The following is a 21811-nucleotide window of genomic DNA, read 5'->3' as shown; positions in this document are numbered from 1 at the left end:
TAGAGTGGAACTTGGGGAGTGCGGAGAGACCACAGTGGAGTATCATGATGCAGAAGGAGAAGAGCTGGTTTTCTATACTCTGCTTTTCACTACCTGAAGGAGCTTTCAAAAGCAGCTTTCAAACATCTTCCTCACCCCACAATAGACACCCTGTGAGGTGGGTGAGGCTGACAGAGCTCTAAGAGAACTGTGACTAGCTCAAGGTCACCCGACTGACTGCATGTGAAGGAGGAGTAGGGAATCGTACCCGTCCATCTCTCTCTAACCACTGCACAGCGTTGGCTCTAAATGCCATACAATCCATCTTCCAGAACAGTCATTTTCTGCAGGGATCTCTGTAACGCGGAGACCTGCAGTGGTAATTCTGGAGCTCTCCAACCAGCACCTTGAGACGCGCAGCACTTAGGAAGGATGAAGGTGCATCCTTGGAGAAAAATCAGGCAGACATGAGTCCAGAGAGCCCTAGAAAGCGAGACAGTTTATTGAAATGCCTTTGCCTTCTCACTGGAAATGAATGTTACTTGCAGGTGGATCACATTAAGTGGCTTTTGCATTTTAGGACAAGGGCTCATAGCACAGAGATCGCCCCCCCCCCCCTTCCAATGCTTTTCCGGGTGCCCACAGAGCACGGTGTGTATGCCCGCCCCACCAGTGCTTTAGGCACTAGGGGTGCCAACTCCGGGGTGAGAATTTCCTGGAGATATTGGGGGTGGAGTCTAGGGAGGACAAAGACTGAGGGGGGGGGGCATTTCAGCAAAATATGTCCTCAACTTCAGTAGGGGATGATGCCCTCGAGTCTACCCTCCAAGGGTAAGTGGAGATCCGTGGTCATTCCAGGTGCTCCCCAGATGCCACATGGAACTTTGCAACCCTGTTTGGGGATTGAAAAGGGGGCTGGATCAGGATCAACACCTGGCAACACTTTAAAATCCCTTTCCAATTGCAATGGAGACGATCTCTGTGCACTGAATTTGCTTCTGGGATAAAGGCAGATTGCTAAAAATACTTGGATATATTAGGGGCGGAGCCTGAGGTGGGTGGGGCGTATGGAGGGGAGGGACCTCATCAGGGATATGATGTCATGGACTCGGCCCTCCAGGGGAACTGCTCTCTGTAGCTTGGAGATGATTCTAAAAGTAGGTGATCTCCAGGCCCCACCAGGTAGTTGGGAACCCCAGAGAAAGGGCTTTCTGAGGAAACATCTCTCCCCACCCTTAATATGTTTTTGAAAGATTAAGTGTTGATTGGCAGTTTTCAAGGGGAAAATGCCGGAGAGCTCCTGGGTTTGGCAGCAGTAACATTTCACCCTCCTCCCCATTCCCAGACATTCCCTCCCTGGGAAATGAGTTTCACGCCCCTGCTGTCAAAGGTGGGGGGCTAATCCAGGGGGAGAGACCAGGGGGGGAGACCAGGAGAAGCAGCGGCGTCTCAAACTGTCCGGCCCATTCCTGTCTGTGCTGCATCCCTGTTCCCGGCTCTTCTTAAATCGCCACTTGTTTGCAGACATAAGGCTGCTTTCTCATACAGTTCTCATCATTCCAACGGGTGTAATCTGCAAAGCAATTAAAAACACAAGGCCGGGTCATTTCTTCCAGTTTTACACTTTGACTGTTTCTGCACTAGCGATGTCTTTTGGATTTGCATTTTTAAAGGGCTGGCTTTTTTGTCCGTTTCCGCACCAAAATTTGCTTCTTCGGGCGCAGACCCAAATCGCCGCCCTCCCCCTCCACTTGCCCTGCAGCAAAGGAATCCTTTCAAGCAGGGTCTAAGAGGGTCTCAACCGGGAGGGTAGAAGGCTCCCTAGGCACGTATAGTTGACTGCTCTCTGCCCTCCAGCTGACAGGGCTGAAGACGGAAAAGGAGCTGGCACAAATCATGGCTTGTGTGATGCCTAATGAGGCCCTACTGAGAGACTGAAGGATACAGGCATGGCATGGCCAAGGGGTGTGGCCATACCAGTTCAAGGGGATGGGTTTGATTTGATGGCAAAAACTATGAGAAGATGGCTTCTCCTTCAGTCACCCAGTAAGAACGTAAGAGCATCAGAGAAGCCCTGTTGGGTCAGGCCAGTGGCCCCTCCAGTCCAACACTCTGTGTCACATAAGAACATAAGAGAAGCCATGATGGATCAGGCCACTGGACCCTTCAGTCCAATTCTCTGTGTCACACAGTGGCCAAAAACCAGGTGCCTTCAGGAAGTCCACCAGCAGGGCCAGAACTCCAGGAGCCCTCCCACTGTGGACCCCCAAGCACCAAGAAGACAGAGCATCCCTGCTCCAGACATAAGAAGATCAGAGAAGCCATGTTGGGTCAGGCCAGTGTCCCCTCCAGTCCAACACTCTGTGTAACACAGTGACCAAGAACCAGGTGCCCTCAGGAGTTCCACCAGCAGGGCCAGAACTTCAGAAGCCCTCCCACTGTGGCTCGCCAAGCTCCAAGTATATAGACCTTCACTGCCCAAGACACAGCATTTCCTCTATATCTTGTGCCTTACAGCCACTGGTGAAGCTCTGCCCCATGACTCTCCAATCTCCTCTTGAAGCTGTCTACGCAGGTAGCTGCCACGACTTCCTGCCGCGGTGAATCCCACAGGTCAACGTCTCTAGGGATGACGATGCACTTCCTTTTATCGGTTCTAAACCTTCTGCTCATTAAATTCCCGGCGTGCCCGCAGGTTCTCGCACTGCCACGTGCCCCCCTTTTGTGGCTCCCATGGCTCTTACCTTTCTTGTATCGCAACTCGACACAGTACTCATTAAAAAAGAAGTTGTTTGGTTCTCCGTCGTCCCAGGGCAGGTAGCGGATGGAGGTGTGGTCCACCCACTGCCACCGTTGATCCTGCCAGGAGAGAGGGAGGCGGTCGGTCTGCACTGGGGACAGGGACTGGGGCTGCTGGGACGAAAAGGCCTTGGGTTCTAAACTCACCTTAAGGGGCGAATACATTCCGATCCAGACGTTCTCATATCCTTGGATGAATTTGCGAATGTACTGGGAAAGATGACCCATTTCTTCCAGGAAGTGGATGGAGGCCAGGTGACCCCCCAGTTTATGGCATTCAACCTAAACGTTGATCAAGAAAAATGCCTATTTTATTTCCCAGGCAGGAGAGCTGGATGCTTCATGAGGGGACGGCGGGAAGGACATGGCTCAAGTCCCTGCCTGAAATGTGTGCGACACACTTTTGGAGTCAATCTGCCAGGCAGGTCCTGTCCTGCAGCGCCCAGCCTAGCGTGTTCCCGTTACATCTCCGAGGTTAAGCAGGGTCTGGGCGGAGGAGTCACTGGATGGGAGACTACCAAGGACGTCCAGGGTGGCCACGGAGAGGCAGAGAATGGCCAGCCACCTCAGTTCCTCTCTTGCCCTAGCCTGGATGATGCAGACCAGCCTGTCCTCATGGAATCATAGAGTTGGAAGGGACCTCCCGGGTCATCTAGTCCAACCCCCTGCACTGTGCAGGACACTCACAACCCTCTCGCTCATCCACTGTCACCTGCCACCCCCTTGAACCTTCCCAGAATCAGCCTCTCCGTCAGATGGCTCTCCAGCCTCTGCTTAAAAATCTCCAAAGATGGAGAATCCACCACCTCCCAAGGAAGCCTGTTCCACTGAAAAACCGCTCTAACTGTCAGGAACTTCTTCTTGAGGTTTAGACGGAATTCCTTTTGAACTAATTTCATTCCACCAACTCTTCTTCTTCAGTCATATCAGGGCTCTCTCAGCACCTCCCTCACATGGTGTCTGTTGGAAGGTGATGTCAGATGTTGCAAGGACTCACAACCAACTTCTTTGAAATAGAAAGTTTTATTGAGAAGTTCTTCATACACCTAGACTAGAGAAGTCAAATCTGCCTGAGGACAGATTTGCTTCACCTTATCAATACAATTCTCCCGCCCAAAACTTGAAAGTTCCCAAGGGAGGGGAGGCAGAAAGAGGAGACAAATGCAATTAAAAACAGTGTTACTTTCACATGTCCTTGGCTGTCTTCAGGCTTAGATAAGATGTTATGGTTAGCAGAACCAGACCTAGCCGAGAGGCCTCACGGAAAAGTACATTCAGAGATAATGGCTACAAACACATAGTTTCACTTTTAACGAGCATGCATGATATAGGACCTGGAGCTCCCAGGCACCAAGCAATCTAACTGTCATGGAGAAACTCAGGCTAAGTTATGACAGGGTTTTCTAACAATCCTGACATCCCTCTGCACCAAAACAGACTCCCCCACTACCCCGCATCCACCGGCCGTGGACACAATGGGAAGGCACGATGGAATGCTCTGAGAAGGCGGGGGGCTTTCACATTCCCCGCATCAACCCACTCCCTTTCCCCCGAAGGGAAATCCTTCCAATCCACCAAGTACTGGAGCCGGCCCTTGTGCAAACGAGAGTCCAAGATCTGGTTGACTTCGTAGTGGGTGTCCTTGTCAATAAAGACAGGCACAGGCGTTGAGAGCGGAGGGTGCCACACATCCCGCAAGGGGGCTCGCCCCAGCAGGCTGGAATGAAAAACCGGATGCACATTCCTGTAAGTCTTTGGCAAACCCAATTCAACAGTCACATCATTGATCACTTTTACAATGGGAAAGGGTCCCACAAACTTAGGACCTAATTTTTTAGACTGTTGCTGACAACGTAGGTTTTTCGTGGAGAGGTAGGCGAGGTCCCCCAATTTCCAGGCGGGTGCAGGCGCACGTTTTTTGTCTGCCTGGGACTTATACGCTTGTTTTGCCTCCTCGAGGCTAGAGACAATGTCTGGCCAAGCTGCACTAATATTCTTAGACCATTTAGTGACATCAGGAGCTTCAGTGGAAACCAAATCCCAGGTGGGTGCAGCAATAAGGTCAGTTCCGTGCACCACCTTAAAGGGAGATACTCCGGTGGAAGCATGCACCCCGTTGTTGTAAGCAAACTCAGCAAGGGGCAGGAGGGCGACCCAATCATTCTGTTGGTGGTTAATGAAACAACGTAGATATTGTTCAAGAATTTGGTTCACCCGTTCCGTTTGCCCATTGGACTCAGGGTGGTAGCCAGAGGTCAGGGCTTGTTCCACCCCCAGCAACTTCAAGAGCTCCCGCCAGAACTTGGCAACGAACTGGGGGCCACGATCCGTGAGCAATCTCCTAGGAATACCATGTAGTCGGACTATGTGAGCCACAAACATAGAAGCCAGTTTGGCCGCCGAGGGCAGACCCACGCAGGGGATGAAGTGAGCTTGCTTTGAAAATGCATCCACTACCACCCAAACCACAGTTTTACCCTGGCTGGGAGGCAGGTCTGTGATAAAGTCTATAGTCACATCGGACCAGGGGCAGAAGGGGGTGGGCAGGGGCGGCAGCAACCCTCGTTTCTTCCCTCCTGGGGGTTTGGAAACAAGGCAGGTGGGGCAGCCTTGCACATATTTCTCCACATCCCCCCTCAACATTGGCCACCAGTAGTGTCTTCTGACCAGGTGCAGAGTTTTCACAAAGTCAAAATGTCCTGCCGTCTTTGCATCGTGACACAATTTCAAAACGTCTCCGCGCGCCACTGCTGGGACGTAGAGGCGCTCGCCTTTGAAAAACAGGCCCCCTTTGTCGACTATGGTGGGGCGAAGGGAAACGAATTCAGAGTCTTGTAGGACCTCCTTCTGAACCCACCCACCGGGGACCGGGCTTCCTTTTTTTGTTTGACTACGCGTCACGGCAGCCAACCCCAACTGGGCGGGTGTGAACACCGTGTCCACCAATGGGTCTCGTTTGCTGTTGTACTGGGGCAAGCGAGAAAGGGCGTCCGCCAAAAAATTCATTTTGCCTGGCAGATGCTTAAGAGAAAAGTTGAACCGGGAGAAAAACTCCGCCCACCGCATTTGCTTGGCTGACAAGGAGCGAGGCTGCTTGAGCGTTTGGAGATTTTTATGGTCCGTCCAAACTACAAACGGGACGGAGGACCCTTCCAGCCAATGCCTCCATGTAGCAAGAGCTAATTTCACTGCAGCTGTCTCTTTTTCCCAAATTGCCCAGTTGCGCTCTGCCCCCGAAAACTTTTTTGACAGATAGGCTAGGGGGTGCAGCTTCCCATCTTCCCCCTCTTGCAGGATCACGGCCCCCATTGCCACATCCGACGAATCTACTTGCACCGTGAATTGTTTGGTTGGGTCAGCATGTGCCAACACCGGTTCAGACGTAAAAAGGAGTTTCAAACTCTCGAAATCCTCCTGGCAAAGGGGGGACCACTGGAGCGGGGCGCCCGGCCGAGTCGCCGCTTTACCGCCCTCTTTCGTTTTTAACAAGTCAGTTAGAGGCAATGCCACCTTGGCAAAATTGGGGATAAACGTTCTATAAAAGTTCACGAAGCCTAAGAAACTTTGAAGTTGCCTCCTAGTCCTGGGTGGTTCCCAGGCCAACAAGTCCCGCACTTTGCCCGGGTCCATTTCGATCCCAGCCTTGGACACCCGGAATCCAAGAAACTCCACCGCCTCCCGGTGGAACTCGCATTTCGAAAGTTTGGCAAACAGTTGGTGCTTCCGCAGCCGGCTAAGCACCTCCCGGACTAATTTCGTGTGTTTGTCCAGGTTGTCAGAATACACCAAAATATCATCTATGTAGACCAGCACCCCCTGATACAACAAATCATGCATAATTTCATTTATCATGTTCATGAACATGCCCGGAGCGCCGGCGAGGCCGAACGGCATGTCAGTGTATTCAAATTGGCCCAAGGGGGTGTTGAATGCCGTCAAGTACTCATGCCCCTTCTTTATGCGGACCCTGTAGTAAGCTTCCCTCAAGTCCAATTTTGTAAAAATCCGGGCCCTTCCCAAGATGCCCCAACAAATCCTTAATCAATGGTAAGGGGTAGGCATTGCAGGTGGAAACAGCATTCAGCCCCCGGTAATCCGTGCAGAGGCGAAGGGACCCATCCTTCTTTTTTACGAAGAGGACTGGGGCAGCCAGGGGGGAAGTGGCCAGTCTAATGAAACCCCTGGCTAAATTTTTGTCCAGGAACTCCCTGAGCTCCTTCATTTCTCTCGGACTCATAGAGTACAATTTGGCCTTAGGAAGCGGCTCTCCCCTTTTCAGCTCAATTGCACAGTCAGTTTTGCGATGGGGAGGCAACTGATTGCACTCAGCCTCAGCAAACACATCCTCAAACACACGATACTCCCGCGGGAGGGCTAGACTCCCCGCCTCCGCTACCGCGGCCATCGTCTGGAAGCCCGGGGCGGGTGGGGGCCGTAGGTGCTGCTTGCAACCCAGGGACTGTCCCCTTCTTCCACTTCACCGTGGGGTCATGTTCACGCAACCAGTCCAGCCCCAACACACACGGGAACGCAGAATGAGGTGCCACCAGGGGTTGGATTTGCTCCCAATGTTTATCAATGTCCAAGTCCATCGGGAGCGTTTTCACTGTGGCCTCCCCCCCTGGGGCACATTTCCCATCCAACTGAGTAATGGGCAGGGGCTCCCTTAGAGGCACCTTCCCCACCCCCAAAGTCTCGGCCAGTACTGGGCTTACCAGGGTTTTGGTACAGCCTGAGTCCACTATGCAACGTACACCCACTTTTTTCCCGGAGATGGGTTCTGTGAGAGTGGCGGGCAAGAGAACCAGGGGAGAGTCACTCACCGCGCGTTTGCCCCTGCCAGAGACTTGCTGGCGGGGTGCCTTTACAGCAGGTCGTCGTCGTTTCCCAACTGCTCTCCAGACTGCGGTTCCTCCTCTTGGCTACTGCCGCTAGATTCCTCCACCACAGTCGCTGCCCCAGCCAGGGCAAGTAGGGACTTGGCGGTCTTCTTTGGGGCCATTTTCTTGGTTGTCGTGGCTTTGGCTGGTGCTCCTCCCATCGGTTTGGTGCTCGCTGAACTTCCCGCCCCAGTTTTAGCCGGGCACTGGGCAAGGAAATGGCCAGCCTGGCCGCAGCCCAAACATAATCCTTTCTCCATGCGCCGCGTGCGCTCGCCGGGATCCAGTTTAGCTTTGGGCTTGGGTATCTTCGGGGTGGAGGTCTTCCCCCCCATTTTCTCCGCGATTCCTTTGTACTCAGCGGCCCGTTCCAGACGGTTTTCCATCTCTCCCGCCAGCTGTACCCAACCCAGCACGGTCAACAGGTCGTCTAGGAGGAGGCACTTGCTGGACAGGTTTCCAGAGAGGCCCCCCACGAAAGCATGCACTCTCTGGGGTTCCGTCCAATCCGGAACGGCCGATGATAATTTCTTGAATTCTCGGGCATACTCGGCCACAGTCATTGTCCCTTGTTTAAGGGCCTTAAGTTTCTTCTCCGCCGTCTCTTTCTCAAAGGGCTCCATGTACATCAGGCGCATGGTTCTCAGGAAGTGATTGTAGTTGCGAACTGCTCTCGGGTTGTAACGGTAGAGATCCATGAACCACTTCGCCGCCTCTCCCTCAAGGCACTCTCCCACAAAGCGAATGCGCTCGGCATCATCATGGAAGGTGAAACCCATGTCCATCATATAAGCTTGGAGGTGGACCAGGAAAGAAGGTAAAGCTGACGAGTCACCCGAGAAACGGGCCTTAAACTTGTAGGTGCTCCGCATTTCAACCCCCCGCAGATGGGGAGGCAGGTGACCCGGACCCCAATCCATTGGAGCCTGCGCTCCACGGGGTCGTGGGCGCACTCCGCGACTGACTCCTGCCACCGCACCAGCCGCCGCCGCTGCTCCCACCGCTGCTGCCGCCGCTGCGCCATCAGCCGCCGCTGCTGCTGCTGCCACTTGCATTCCAATGGCTCTGGCTCCATCCGCCGGTACCTGGACCACAGCCCAATCCAGCACCAGGGGTTCTGCTCTTCTCCTGGCCGCAGCCGCCCCGAGGTCGTCTTCTTCTTCTTCGCCCCCTGACTGTGCTGCTGCCCTCGCCGCCGCCAGGGCTGCGGCTTCGGCCTCGGCGTCCATCGCCACCACCTCGCGCTCCCTTAGGGTTGGAAGGTCGCCCAAACGCTGGCCGCCTGGTTCGCGGAAGTCCGCTTGCAATTCCCGCAGCAGGCGCCTTGCCTCACGCTGCGACTCCGGAGCCAACTCTCCCGACACCGTCTGCAGCCAGTTGGTCACCCTGCCGATTCTCTGCTGCAACTCCTGCACCTCGAGGGTGGTCGCCAATCCTCGGCTTGAAACCCCCGCAGGCAGTTGCTCAGGCCACAGCTCATCACCTGTCAGGCGGTCATACTTTGACAAGCGCCTGCGTTCCGTGATGTGCTTTTCCCGGAACTCGGAGTGGCCCGGAGTTGCTTCCCCCAGGACTTTGGCCATTCCAGAGCTAAACGAGCCCGCTCCAGCCTCTTCGCCCTGAGAGTAGTCCCAATCCAGACCCTCTTCCTGCTCAGTATAGATATTACTTTCGTCCTGCATATTGGCAGGCGAAAGGTGTTGCGAGATTTGACTTAATGTCAGACATTGCAAGGACTCACAACCAACTTCTTTGAAATAGAAAGTTTTATTGAGAAGTTCTTCATACACCTAGACTAGAGAAGTCAAATCTGCCTGAGGACAGATTTGCTTCACCTTATCAATACAATTCTCCCGCCCAAAACTTGAAAGTTCCCAAGGGAGGGGAGGCAGAAAGAGGAGACAAATGCAATTAAAAACAGTGTTACTTTCACACGTCCTTGGCTTTCAGGCTTAGATAAGATGTTATGGTTAGCAGAACCAGACCTAGCCGAGAGGCCTCACGGAAAAGTACATTCAGAGATAATGGCTACATTCAGAGATAATGGCTACAAACACATAGTTTCACTTTTAACGAGCATGCATGATATAGGACCTGGAGCTCCCAGGCACCAAGCAATCTAACTGTCATGGAGAAACTCAGGCTAATTTATGACAGGGTTTTCTAGCAATCCTGACAGGTGAATGTAAGTCACTTTGAGACTCCTTCGGGTAGAGAAAAGCGGCATCTAAGAACCAACTATTCCTCTTCCTCTTCCAACACTCCAGGAATTCCCCAACTCAATGCTGGCAAACCCATGAGGCTGGGTAAACATGAGGGTGGGGAAACAGCAGGGAGCTCTTGGCCCGTTGTGAGTTTCGGGTTGCCAGCATGAGCTACAATGAGCAACTTGCAGGCCGAGCTCGTTGGCAAGCTGGTCCGCACCATAGCAAATGGAGAGCTCCCTTCCCAACCCCACCACCATGGATCTCGCCCTTCCCTCGGTTTTGTCCTGAGACATACTTCTCACCTCTGCATCTGCCCACATCAGCTTGTTGTTGAAGAGGCCATAGCAGTGACCTTTGTAGAACGTCCAGTCCGTCTGGCAAGATTTGGCTTCTGCATGGAGTTGGGGAAAAGACGATCCCTGTTAGAGGCCAGGTTAGAGGGAGACAGCCCTTCGGTCATAAGAACAGTGGGCAAAACCCAGGGGCCCTCAGGATGTCCTCCAGAGGGGCCACAATTGCAGAAACCCTCCTACTGTGGCCCCCCAAGCACCAAGACAGAGCATCCCTGTCTCAGAGAGAATGTTCCATCTATAATTTGTGGCTATTAGCCACTAATGGACATCTCCTCCATACATTTATTAAGTCCTCTCTTGAAGCTGACTTTGCTTGTAGCCACCTAAGGATGCCAGCCTCCAGGTGGGGCCTGAGGCTCCCCTGGAATTACAGCTCCTCTCCAGATTACCAAGCTCAGTTCCCCTGGAGAAAAGAGATGCTTTGCAGGGTGTACTCTCTGGCTTTGAACCCCACTGAGGTCCCTGTTCCCCTCAGGCTGTATCCCCAAATCTCTCATGAGTTTCCTAGCTGGGATTTGGCAACCTGCAGCCACGGCCCCTTCCTGCAGCAGGGAATTCCACACATGAATGACGCTTTGGCTGAAGCAGGACTGCCTTGGATCTGTTCTTAGCCTTCTGCTTAGAATCCCCCGGCTGAACCTCCCGGCCAGGTCAGAGGGAACTGGCGTCCCAAGAAGGTGGATGCTCCCCTGGGTCTTGGGCTCTTGGGCACAGGCCGGGGGGGTTCCAGGCCATGTGGCTGTGATCTGGCAATTTTAGGCCCTGAACTTTCACCAGTAACCGTGGCTGGCATCTTCAGTGGTAAGATGGGCAACACCCATTTTGGCACAGAGAGATTTTCATCTTGCTGCGTCCCCAGGAGTGTGCCTATTTCCAACACCCAGGTGACTCTGGGAACGGAAGCTTTCAACCGTTTGTTGTGTTTTACCAGCTTTGACTGGTTAGCCAGCCGCAACCTTTTCCTGCACAGAAAAGAGCAAGCCGCTGGGGGCATCTAGATCACTGCAACGTTCTCTATGTGGGGCTACACCTGAGAAGTGTTCACAGGCTTCAATTTATGCCGAATTCTGCAGCCAGGTGTTGACTAAACGGGCTTGTCAAGGCCCTGTTCCTTCCGTCTGGGCCCGTCTACACTGGGTCTACACTGCATTCCCACCCACAATCCAAGATGCTGGTGCTGACCTTGAAAGCCCTTGTGGCTCGGGACCACCTGAAGGACCACCTGCTCCTTTACGAACCCATCTTGCTGCTGCAGTCATGTCCGAAGGCCCTGCTTCAGAGAGCTGAGGCTGGACTTCTTGGTCTTACCATCAGGTCACAGCTGAATTCAGGTGACTCCTCTTCCTCTCCCCACCTCCTGGTAGGGTTTTCTGGCCAAGAGGCATCCAGAGGGGGTTTCCTGACCCTGCAGAGTGACCCTGGATTCCTTGCTGGGGCCCCTTCCAAATATTAAGAAGGGCTGATCCTGCTTACCTGAGCCTAGGTATCTCAGCACCTGATTTTCACTAGTAGGATGTCTCTAGAGAACTCTTCATGCCAGGAATGAAAGCCGCAGCCTTCCCCTATCCATCGCCCTGGGGAGCTGGCCTTCAGCGAACCACTCCCTCCCAACCTGAAGGTCACCTCTGCACTCACCTTTCAGGAACAGGCAGACAACAAGGAAGCCATGAAAGGTGAGGCTGAAGGGCACCATTAGTCCCGTTTTTGGTTTCCCCTGGGAAGAGAACACACGTGAGGAGAATGTGACTGAACCAGAGGAGAGAAGAGCAGCCAGGAACATGCAGGATCCCCAGATTTCTCCCTCCCAAACTATTTCCTCTTCCCCTTCCTGGAAAGAACGGTTTCTAATGTTTTGTTGTTGTTGTTTTTTGGGAGTGGGGTTTTCTCCCCCATGCACGTTTTATTCTAGTTCTTCCCCCCCCCCTGCTCTCCAGTCTGTTCATGGCCCCACTCTAGATTTATGCATCCACAGACGGGACCGTGTTGAGAATTAGATATGCTGATTAGACACAGGAGCAGCCTGTTTCTTCCCAGTCAGTTACATGTTACAGCCTTACTGGTCTGGCGGTCCTGCAATGGCAGCTGGGTGTGCCATTGGCCCTGGATCTGATATCCTCCTAATTGTGAGATTCATTTCCCTGCCAGCAGCTGAAACAGAACTCTCAGCTAGGAGGACGCTGGATCTCATCCCACAGGGAAGCAGCTCTAGTCTCTACTGGGGTTTCCGATCTTCTTGAGCTTGCAGCCATCTTTGGAAATCTGCCACAATATGCTAAGCTCAGCCACAAAATGGCTGCTCTAGGAGGCGGGGCCAACTGCAAAAGAGCTGCTGCCGCTTACCTTCAGTCACACACTGAAGATCCTTGTGCTGTAGTGGCTGCTGCTGCCAAAGCAACGGTTTTAAAAATCTGCACAGCCAATCAAATCTACAATAGCCAATCAGAAGCCTTGCCGTGCAAAGGCCCCACCTACTTTCAAAAGCACTTGGGCAGGTGCCAGGTAAGGTGTCTGCAGACATGTTGGGGACCCCTGGTCTATGCCCTCTCAGCTTTTTCTGCAGCTGGGCATAGGATTCCCTCTTTTCAACGCATTATCATCCTAGATGGTCCCCCACCAATTATTCTTACCTTACCAAGGTCTTCCTATTCTTACCTTACCAAAGTCTTCCTGGAAGGGCAGGGTCCAGAATCACTCAGGATTCTCAGCTGGATCTCACCTGTCTAAGCAAAGTAGTCCTGCTACTTGACAAAACTCAGAATAGCGCTCCTTAAAATCTCATCATTTGTATTACCAATGAGTTAATAAATGGAAGGAGGACCTTATAACCAAGGAGCGGTATCTGAGTGGAACAGGCTTCCTTGGGAGGTGGTGGGTTCTCCTTCTCTGGAAGTTTTTAAGCAGAGGCTGGATAGTCATCTGACAGAAAGGCTGATTTTATCTTAGGCAGATGGTGAGTGGGTGGGCAGGAAGGGATGTGCCAGGGCTTGTCTCTTGTGGCCCTTCCTGGCATCCCCAGGGAATTGCTGATTGCTACTGTGGGATGGGAGGAGAATTTCCCCCAGTCAGGCTGTATTTTGGAGATTTTTTTGTGTGGGGGGATAACTTGGGCATGAAATTGGGGTCACCGTGGGTGGACAGGTAGCTGTAAATTCCTGCATTGTGCAGGGGGTTGGACTAGATGGCCCTGGAGGTCCCTTCCCTTCTATGAATGTCACCCTGGCAGGTCTTGTTACTGTCTAAATACCCAAGATATTCACAGCCATCTATTCTGTAAAGTTCACTGAATGGGAGTTTTGTGTCACGAGGAAATTTCTTTGTGTTCCCAATTTAATGAGCTTCAGTTATTCTTGGTGCCTTTGAGCACTATCGTAACATCTTGATTCTAGAACATGGAGAAATGTCCTGGGGAAATGAAATTTCTAAGCAATGATTATCCAGCAGCCCTCACAGTCATGGGCTCTTTGTGGAATGGGATGCGATTGGTTGGATCACCAGTTCGCTTTGGTGGCCCGGCCTGGGCACACGACCAATCAGACCCCACGTAACTTGCCTGAGATTGCAAAGGCAAGGATCTTGGCAGTCATCCAGCTCACAATACTTGGCAGGGCCTTTTGCGCAGAATAATAAAATAACAATTCTAGGTGGCACATTTGGAATCAGAAGAGGAGAAGCATTCTCCTGGGGTGTCCAGAGGCAATGAAAGGTTCCTTTCTGTGTTCTTTCACAGTCTTGTAGAGCAGGGGTAGTCAACCTGCCACTTGCTGGCAGGGGCTCATGGGAATTGTAGTCCATGAACATCTGGAGGACCACAGGAGAACCCACCACCTCCCGAGGAAGCCTGTTCCACTGAGAAACCGCTCTATCAGGAACTACTTCCAGAGGTTGAGATGGAATTTCTTTTGAATTAATTTCATCCCCTTTGTTCTGGTCTGTACCTCTGGAGCAAGAGAGAACAATTCTGCTCCATCCTCCATATGGCAGCCTTTTAAATACTTGAAGATCGTTATCAGATCCCTTCTCAGTCGTCTCCTCTCCAGGTTAAACAGACCATGCTCTCCAAACCTTTCCTCATACAACTTGGTCTCCAAACCCCTCACCATCTTTGTTGCCCTCCTCTGGACACGTTCTAGTTTCTCCACTTCTTTCTTCAGTTGTGGTGCCCAAAACTCAACACAGTACTCTAAGTGAGGTCTAACCAGAGCAGAGTAAAGTGGTAACATCACCTCGTGTGATCTGGACACTATAAGTCTATTAATATAGTGCAAAATCCAGTTTGCCTTTTTAGCTACCAAGTCACACTGCTGACTTATGTTCAATGCATGGTCTACTAAGACCCACAAATCCTTTCCATACTGCAAAGACAAGTCTCACCCACCCTATAGTGATGCATTTGACTTTTCCTACCTAAATGAAACGTAACATTTATCACGATGGAAATTTATTCTCTACCCGGTTTAGCCTGTATCCTAATTCTGCCTTCTGCTATGTTTGTTGCCCCTCCCAGTTTAGTATCATCTGCAGATTTAATAAGCACACTCTCTATTCCTTCATCCAAATCTATTATGAAAATGTTGAACAATACAGGGCTCAAGATAGATTCCTGAGGCACTCCACTTGTTATTCCTCTCCAAGAAAATGATAAACCATTTACAAGCACCCTTTTGGTGTGATCTGTCAACCAGTAATATGATCCACTTAACAGTAATAGGATCCATTAATAGGATCCATACCATATTTTCGCAACTGAACAAGAATATTATTAATTAATTAATCATTAATTAATTAAGTTATTTAGTTGCCTCTGTCAGCCAAAGCTGGCTCGTGGCAACTTCACATGGAACCTTGTCATAAGCTTTACTGAAGTTGAGATAAACCATATCTATGGCATTCCCCTGATCCATCAAGGTAGTAACTTTTTCAAAGAAGGAGATAAGGTTAGTCTGACATAACTTGTTTTTGGGAAAGCCATGCCGACTCTTAGAAATCACAACCATCTGCTCTAGCTGCTCAAGGACTGACTGTTTGATGAGTTGTTCTCAAATCTTGCCAGCTATGGACGTCAAGCTGAACGGTCGGTAGTTATCCGGATCCATCTTTTCCCCCTACTTGAAGATGGGGACAACATTTGCCCGCCTCCAATCTTCTGACACTTCACCTGTTCTCCAAGCATTGGCTCAAGGCATTGTATATGATGCTCAGCACTACCTTTTCTGGTGTCCATTCAGCATTTCAAGAAAGTGGGCGGGTCACGTGGGACTCCTGCCCAGAAGAGTTTCTGATTGGCAGTGCGGATTAAAAGAAACAATGTATTAGTTTCATTCTCTCTCACTCACTCACTCTTTCCCATTGCTCTTTTTAAATATTAGCTCTCTTTCCCCCTGCACTATGGCTTCCTATGTCTGTGGTTGGCCCCGCATCCTGTGACAGACATTTGTTGGGTGGCTCCGCCTCTTGTGGCAGTCATCTTGTGTTCGAGCCCACCACCTCATATCAGAATTCCAAAGATCCCCACAGGATTTAAAAGGTTGAAGACCCCAGGGTAAGGTAATCTTAGAAGGAGGCGGCCCTTCTATGTGAAGATTCCGCTAAATTAATTAAGGATTAATTATCCAGGATTAATTAATTAAATTAAATTAATCTTATCCAGGAGATGAAAGTACATTACCGTCGTTTGTCCTGCAGCTGCTTTTGCGCCTGTGAGATTCACACTGCAGGAAAAGACTAACCAAGAGGAGGAGGAGGAGGCAAGAGACCCTCCAGGTAGGTGTCATTGTGCCCTGGGGGAAGAGAACAACAGCTGCATCAAGAGGGAGGCAAAGAAAGGCAGCAGGAACATGGCCCACGAGACACACGGGACAAGGCAGAATCAATGAATTCAGGGACAATTCCCACGAAGCTTCTTGTCATATTCTACTTTGCCACGCCCATTGACACCTTAACAAAAGGCCATTTTCTTCCTCCCTGACGTGAGCCACAAGACTCTCTCATCACTAAACCCCAAACAAGTGGATTTTTTGTTTTGTTTTAAACATTCATGTTTATTATGAATCTGCTTATTCATACCTATATATATATGTTTCATGAATTCTATAATACATTGCCAGCCAGTTTTAAACTTTGGATGTATTTTATTGCATGCTTTCTGTTAAAGATATAATTGTCAACTGCTCCAAGACACTATAGGGGAGGAAGCGGTACAAACATGTTAAAAATAAATAAATATTATTTCTAAAAGAGGAAACAAAAAGGTGACACTGAAAACTTCCTCTGTGTTTTGCAACCTGTGCCTCCGCACAGGTTGGATGTGAGTCCTCCAAGATGAACCAGTGAGGACCCTGGCAGCTGCATGTTGCACCAGCTGGGGTTTCTGGGTCGAGAACAAGGGCAGGCCAGCGTAGAGCGAGTTTGAGAAGTCCAATCTAGAGGTGACCATCGCATGGATCACTGTGGCCAAACAGTCCGAATGCAGGTAGGGCGCTAGTAGCCGTGCCTTGCACAGTTGGTATAATGCCCTGAGCTCTACCCTTGTATCCTGGGTCTCCATTAATCGGGATATCAAATCAAAACCACTATAGTTTTCCTTCCCCATCTTACTTCAAGAAGGAAAAGGAGGGGAAAGAGAGAAGGGGGGAAAAATCAATGACGAGATTCTCAGCCATTATGAAGAAGAAGAAGAAGAAGAGTTGGTTCTTATATGCCGCTTTTCCCTACCTGAAGGAGGCTCAAAGTGGCTTACAGTCGCCTTCCCATTCCTCTCCCCACAACAGACACCCTGTGAGGGAGGGGAGGCTGAGAGAGCCCTGAGATTACTGAAGGAGAAGAAGAAGAGTTGGTTCTTATATGCCGCTTTTCCCTACCTGAAGGAGGCTCAGAGCGGCTTCCAGTCGCCTTCCCTTTCCTCTCCCCACAACAGACACCCTGTGGGGTGGGTGAGGCTGAGAGAGCCCTGATATCACTGCCCGGTCAGAACAGTTTTATCAGTGCCGTGGCGAGCCCAAGGTCACCCAGCTGGCTGCATGTGGGGGAGTGCAGAATTGAACCCGGCATGCCAGATTAGAAGTCCGCACTCCTAACCACGACACCAAACTGGCTCTCCACATAATAGCTGAGGTGGTGGGCGGAAGGACCGGCACAGAGCCCTGCTCAGTGCGCCGCCACTGACCATGTTTGGAGGCTGTCCCTGCTCTCCTGAGGGCAGAACTGGCCATGGAATGTGGGCAGAAGTGGGGGCAGTGGCTCAGGGAGCAGGGCTTAGCGCTGGGCCTCACCATCCACTGCCTCCACCACCATCTTCCACAGCTACATGAGAAATGGGTGTGGTGGTGACTGGCAAGGACCAGAGCTGAGCTCCTCTTGCTGTGGCACCACCACTGCCTCCACCACCCACCTTGCCTGCCACTGCCTCCAGCTCCTGTCTTTACCTCTACTGGCGTGCTCCTTGGGACGGGACCACGGACATCATATCTGTAGTTATATCCATTTCAGGAGGCATGCCAGTAGATGTGTTCCCACATCAGAAACTCCCCTTAGGCAAGTGAGATCTCATCCATCTTATTTTATATTCTGATAGCTACCTGTGACCATCATCTGCGGATTGCTAAATTCACAGTTTGGGGCCGTGTAGAGACTAAACTCATCTCTACCCCAAATATAATCTTACCGGCGTGATGTAGAGAGCCGTTTCTATTGTTACTTTCTCAAATCTGGCCCCTCAGTCCTGAAGTCTGCAAAAGAATGAGCTTGCTAGATGACCCAGTCACGGTTCCCTTACGGACAAGTGGTGCACACAGTGGATTCCTGTTCAAAAGCTATCCAAGGATGACCAAATTGCATGTCCTCCAGGAAGTGCAAATGAACAATGTGTGGACAGACAGAGTAGAACTGGATGAAGGGAACACGGTGTTGGCGGGACTCTTGGAAGCTTAAAATCTGGAATTGGCTCGTGGTGGGTTACAACATAAAAGCCATAAAACCAAATCCCAATCTACTCTGGCAACAATCTTCCTCATTGTTAGCCTGCACTCCAGCCTAGCTACTGTGGCCCAGGGGCAGAGCCTCTGCTTGGCATGCAGAAGGTCCCAGGATCAATCCCCGGCATCCCCAGTTAAAAGGGCCAGGCAGGAGGGGATGGGAAAGACCTTCACCTGAGACCCTGGCTCAGTGGCAGAGCCTCTGCTGGGCAGGCAGAAGGTCCCAGGTTCAATCCCCGGCTTCTCCAGTTAAAAGGACCAGGCAGGAGGGGATGGGAAAGACCTTGGCCTGAGACCCTGGCTCAGTGGCAGAGGCTCTGCTTGGCAGGCAGAAGGTCCCCGGTTCAATCCCCGGCAGCATCTCCAGTTAGAAGGACCAGGCAGGAGGGGATGGGAAAGACCTTGGCCTGAGAGCCTGGCTCAGTGGCAGAGCCTCTGCTTGGCCTGCAGAAGGCCCCAGGTTCAATCCCCGGCACCTCCAGTGAGAAGGACCAGGCAGGAGGGGATGGGAAAGACCTTGGCCTGAGACCCTGGCTCAGGGGCAGAGCCTCTGCTTGGCCTGCAGAAGGCCCCAGGTTCAGTCCCCGGCATCCCCAGTTAAAAGGACCAGGCAGGAGGGGATGGGAAAGACCTTGGACTGAGACCCTGGCTCAGTGGCAGAGCCTCTGCTTGGCCTGCAGAAGGTCCCAGGTTCAGTCCCTGGCATCCCCAGTTAAAAGGACCAGGCAGGAGGGGACGGGAAAGACCTTGGCCTGAGACCCTGGCTCAGGGGCAGAGCCTCTGCTTGGCCTGCAGAAGGCCCCAGGTTCAGTCCCCGGCATCCCCAGTTAAAAGGACCAGGCAGGAGGGGATGGGAAAGACCTTGGCCTGAGGCCCTGGCTCAGTGGCAGAGCCTCTGCTTGGCCTGCAGAAGGCCCCAGGTTCAGTCCCCGGCATTCCCAGTTAAAAGGACCAGGCAGGAGGGGATGGGAAAGACCTTGACCTGAGACCCTGACTCAGTGGCAGAGCCTCTGCTTGGCATGCAGAAGGTCCTGGGTTCAGTCCCCAGGAGCATCCCCAGTTAAAAGGACCAGGCAGGTGGAGGTGGGAAAGTACCCTGCCTGAGACCCTGGAGAGCAACTGCCGTTCCTTTGCTACCTGTGATCTTTCTCATTCGTGGTTGTGACTTATGGCAATTCTATGCTTCAAAAAAACCCCACACGTCCTGTCCTTAGCAGCCTTGCCCAAGTCTTGCAAGGGAGGGCCATGGCTTCCTCAACTGGGTCGATTCTTCTTCCTCTTTTCCTCACACGATTGTTTGTGCTGGTGACTCTCATCTTCTCAAAATGTGACCAAAGTTCGAGAGCATCAGCAGAGTCATTCTAGCTTCCAGGGTGGGTTCAGACTTGATTGGGTCAAGAATCCAGATGGGTATCTTTTCAGTGGTCTACGGTAGCCCTAACATTTCAAAGGCCTCCATTCTCTTTCTTCATGGTCCAACGTTCACACCCACACATAGTACTGGAGCACACTTTGAAAGCCCTAACTTGCTTGTGGTCAACACCCATCCTAAAACTCGAGTAGCATTTTTAGCACCAACCTGAGTGTCCTTTTGCCTTCTGATTTACAGTTTTCAGCCTCCCCTTGGGCTGGTGACTGAGCCAACAAATTAAAAAAAACATCTCCCAATTTCTTTTTTCCCTTTTAAATAGTGTTTCTTTATTTTAGAAAAAGGGACCCAAAGAAAGAGGGAAGGAGGGGCTCCATAGCAAATCATGGCTGAACAAGATGGATTAGTTTGAATATAGCGGTTGAATATAGAGTCCATTGCTGTCTTGTTTTATTGTTTGATAGGGCAAATTACAGGGTTTTTATTGTATTTTAATGTTTTATCATGTGAACCGCAAGACCTGTCAGGGAGTGGCGGTATACAGATAGATAGATAGATAGATAGATAGATAGATAGATAGATAGATAGATAGATAGATAGATAGATAGATAGATAGATAGATAGATAGATAGATAGATAGATAGATAGATATCAACATCACAATACACTACCAAATATAAAATCGGAAAAAAATTTTCTCCCCAGCACCCTTTCATTAAAATCTTCAAAGTTTTCTCTACAAAATATAATGTTTCTTGCTTCAGGCATTTTAAATTTCAAATTTAAATTTCTAATTTCATAACTAATATGTTTTACTGTCCATTCCTTATTGCACATTTCTTCTTTTCTATGTATTTGGCACAGCTTCCAATTGAAAATAAGGATTTTTTGAGCCCAAAATCTTTTTCCCCCCTACCTTCATGTTCCAAACTTGTTCTCATTCTGTTTCTGCAATATAATACATTTGTGTGCAATACAATACATTTCAATACAATTTTTAAACTGTGTCTCCTTCTAGGTTTACCTGCTGCTTAAAAACATCTAGCAAGTTCAGTTTTGTTATCATCAGCTTTAAAGTTGTTCCATTCCTTCCACCTTGACAGTATCCTATTTTTTTTTTTTTTGGAGAGGTGATCAAAATCATACTCACCTACCCCCCCCCCCAGCTCCAACTTGTACCTTACCAGTTCTGCGTAGAGAGACTTTTTGCTTTCTGATTCTCAGATTCTCTTAGGGTGGCATTTTCCAGCATTGCTGAACTGCTAAATAGGAAAGTCACTCCTTGATCAGGAACTGTATTGCCTGAGGGAGTTTCTGTGCGTTCCATGTAACTAAAAGTTCTTGGTCTCTGAAACATGGAGAAATTTCCTGGTGAAGTCAAAGTTCTGAGCAATTAAACCTAAGATGAGGAGATAGTCATGAGCATTTAGGTGGTGTACAAAGTTACCTGTGTAACTTTATTTTAAATGAATACATTTCAAGATAACCGAATGACGATGATGCCTCATGGGTTTTTGAAGGAAAGGGGCATTCAGAGATGATCTTATGTTGCTTGGCTTTGTATGATGATGATAATAATATCCATTCAGTCGTGTCCGACCCTTGGTGATTCTATAGGAAAGTCTTTGCCATGCGTCTCTGTCTCTGACTGCTTCTTTCAGTTGGTTCATGGTCATCCCTGTTGAGCCAGCGGATCCTTTGGCGACCACGTTCCCTTTTGCCGCTGACCGTGCCGAGTATTAATGATTTCTCCAACGAGTTTGATCTCATGATGTGTCCAAAGTAAGTGAGCTTCAGCCGTAATATCTTGCCTTCCAATGACCTAGTTAGAATCATAGAATCATAGAATCCTAGAGTTGGAAGGGGCCATACAGGCCATCTAGTCCAACCCCCTGCTCAACGCAGGATCAGCCCTAAGCATCCTAAAGCAGTTGGTTTGCTCCTCTCTAAAACCGTCTTGTTGGTAACTTTGGCTGTCCGTGGGATTCGCAGCCTTCGTCTCCAACACCATGATTTGAAAGCATCTATTCCCTCCTGTCTTCCTTCTTCAGGGTCTGGCATAGCAACCCTGAACTTCTGTGGTGGTTTCTCCTCCAAATACTGACCAGGGCCAACTCTGCTTAAGTGTCCAAGATCGGACAAGATTCAGCAAGCCTGAGCCAGCCCGGGCAGGGCTATTGATATGATGCTGAGGAAGAATTGAATGTGTCCGATTCCGTGAACTCACGGTGACCCACATCAAGGGCCTTCCAGG

The 21811-nt window shown here is 50.5% G+C and overlaps 1 protein-coding gene across 4 annotated transcripts; it reads right to left on the bottom strand.

The window, feature by feature from the left end:
• Nucleotides 1–459: 459 nt before the first annotated feature.
• LOC143838723 (C-type lectin lectoxin-Thr1-like) lies at nucleotides 460–20877 on the bottom strand. Of its 4 annotated transcripts, none has more exons than XM_077340514.1 (6): nucleotides 20742–20877; nucleotides 11854–11932; nucleotides 10168–10256; nucleotides 2926–3060; nucleotides 2724–2838; nucleotides 460–1552 (listed from the first exon to the last, which is right to left on the bottom strand). In XM_077340514.1, exons 2-6 carry the CDS (start codon nucleotides 11909–11911, stop codon nucleotides 1482–1484), a joined length of 468 nt encoding a protein of 155 aa, XP_077196629.1. In that variant the 5' UTR covers nucleotides 11912–11932; nucleotides 20742–20877; the 3' UTR covers nucleotides 460–1481. The 4 variants fall into 4 exon arrangements, with proteins under 4 accessions (XP_077196629.1, XP_077196626.1, XP_077196627.1 ...); XM_077340511.1 differs by lacking the exon at nucleotides 20742–20877 and adding an exon at nucleotides 13037–13184; XM_077340512.1 differs by lacking the exon at nucleotides 20742–20877 and adding an exon at nucleotides 12846–12896.
• Between the last annotated feature and the right edge of the window lie 934 nt (nucleotides 20878–21811).

This window comes from Paroedura picta, chromosome 5, assembly GCF_049243985.1.
Source record: "Paroedura picta isolate Pp20150507F chromosome 5, Ppicta_v3.0, whole genome shotgun sequence".
Classification (NCBI taxonomy): Eukaryota; Metazoa; Chordata; class Lepidosauria; order Squamata; family Gekkonidae; genus Paroedura; species Paroedura picta.
Note: the sequence above shows the minus strand (reverse complement) of the source record. Positions and strands in the feature narration are given on the sequence as shown.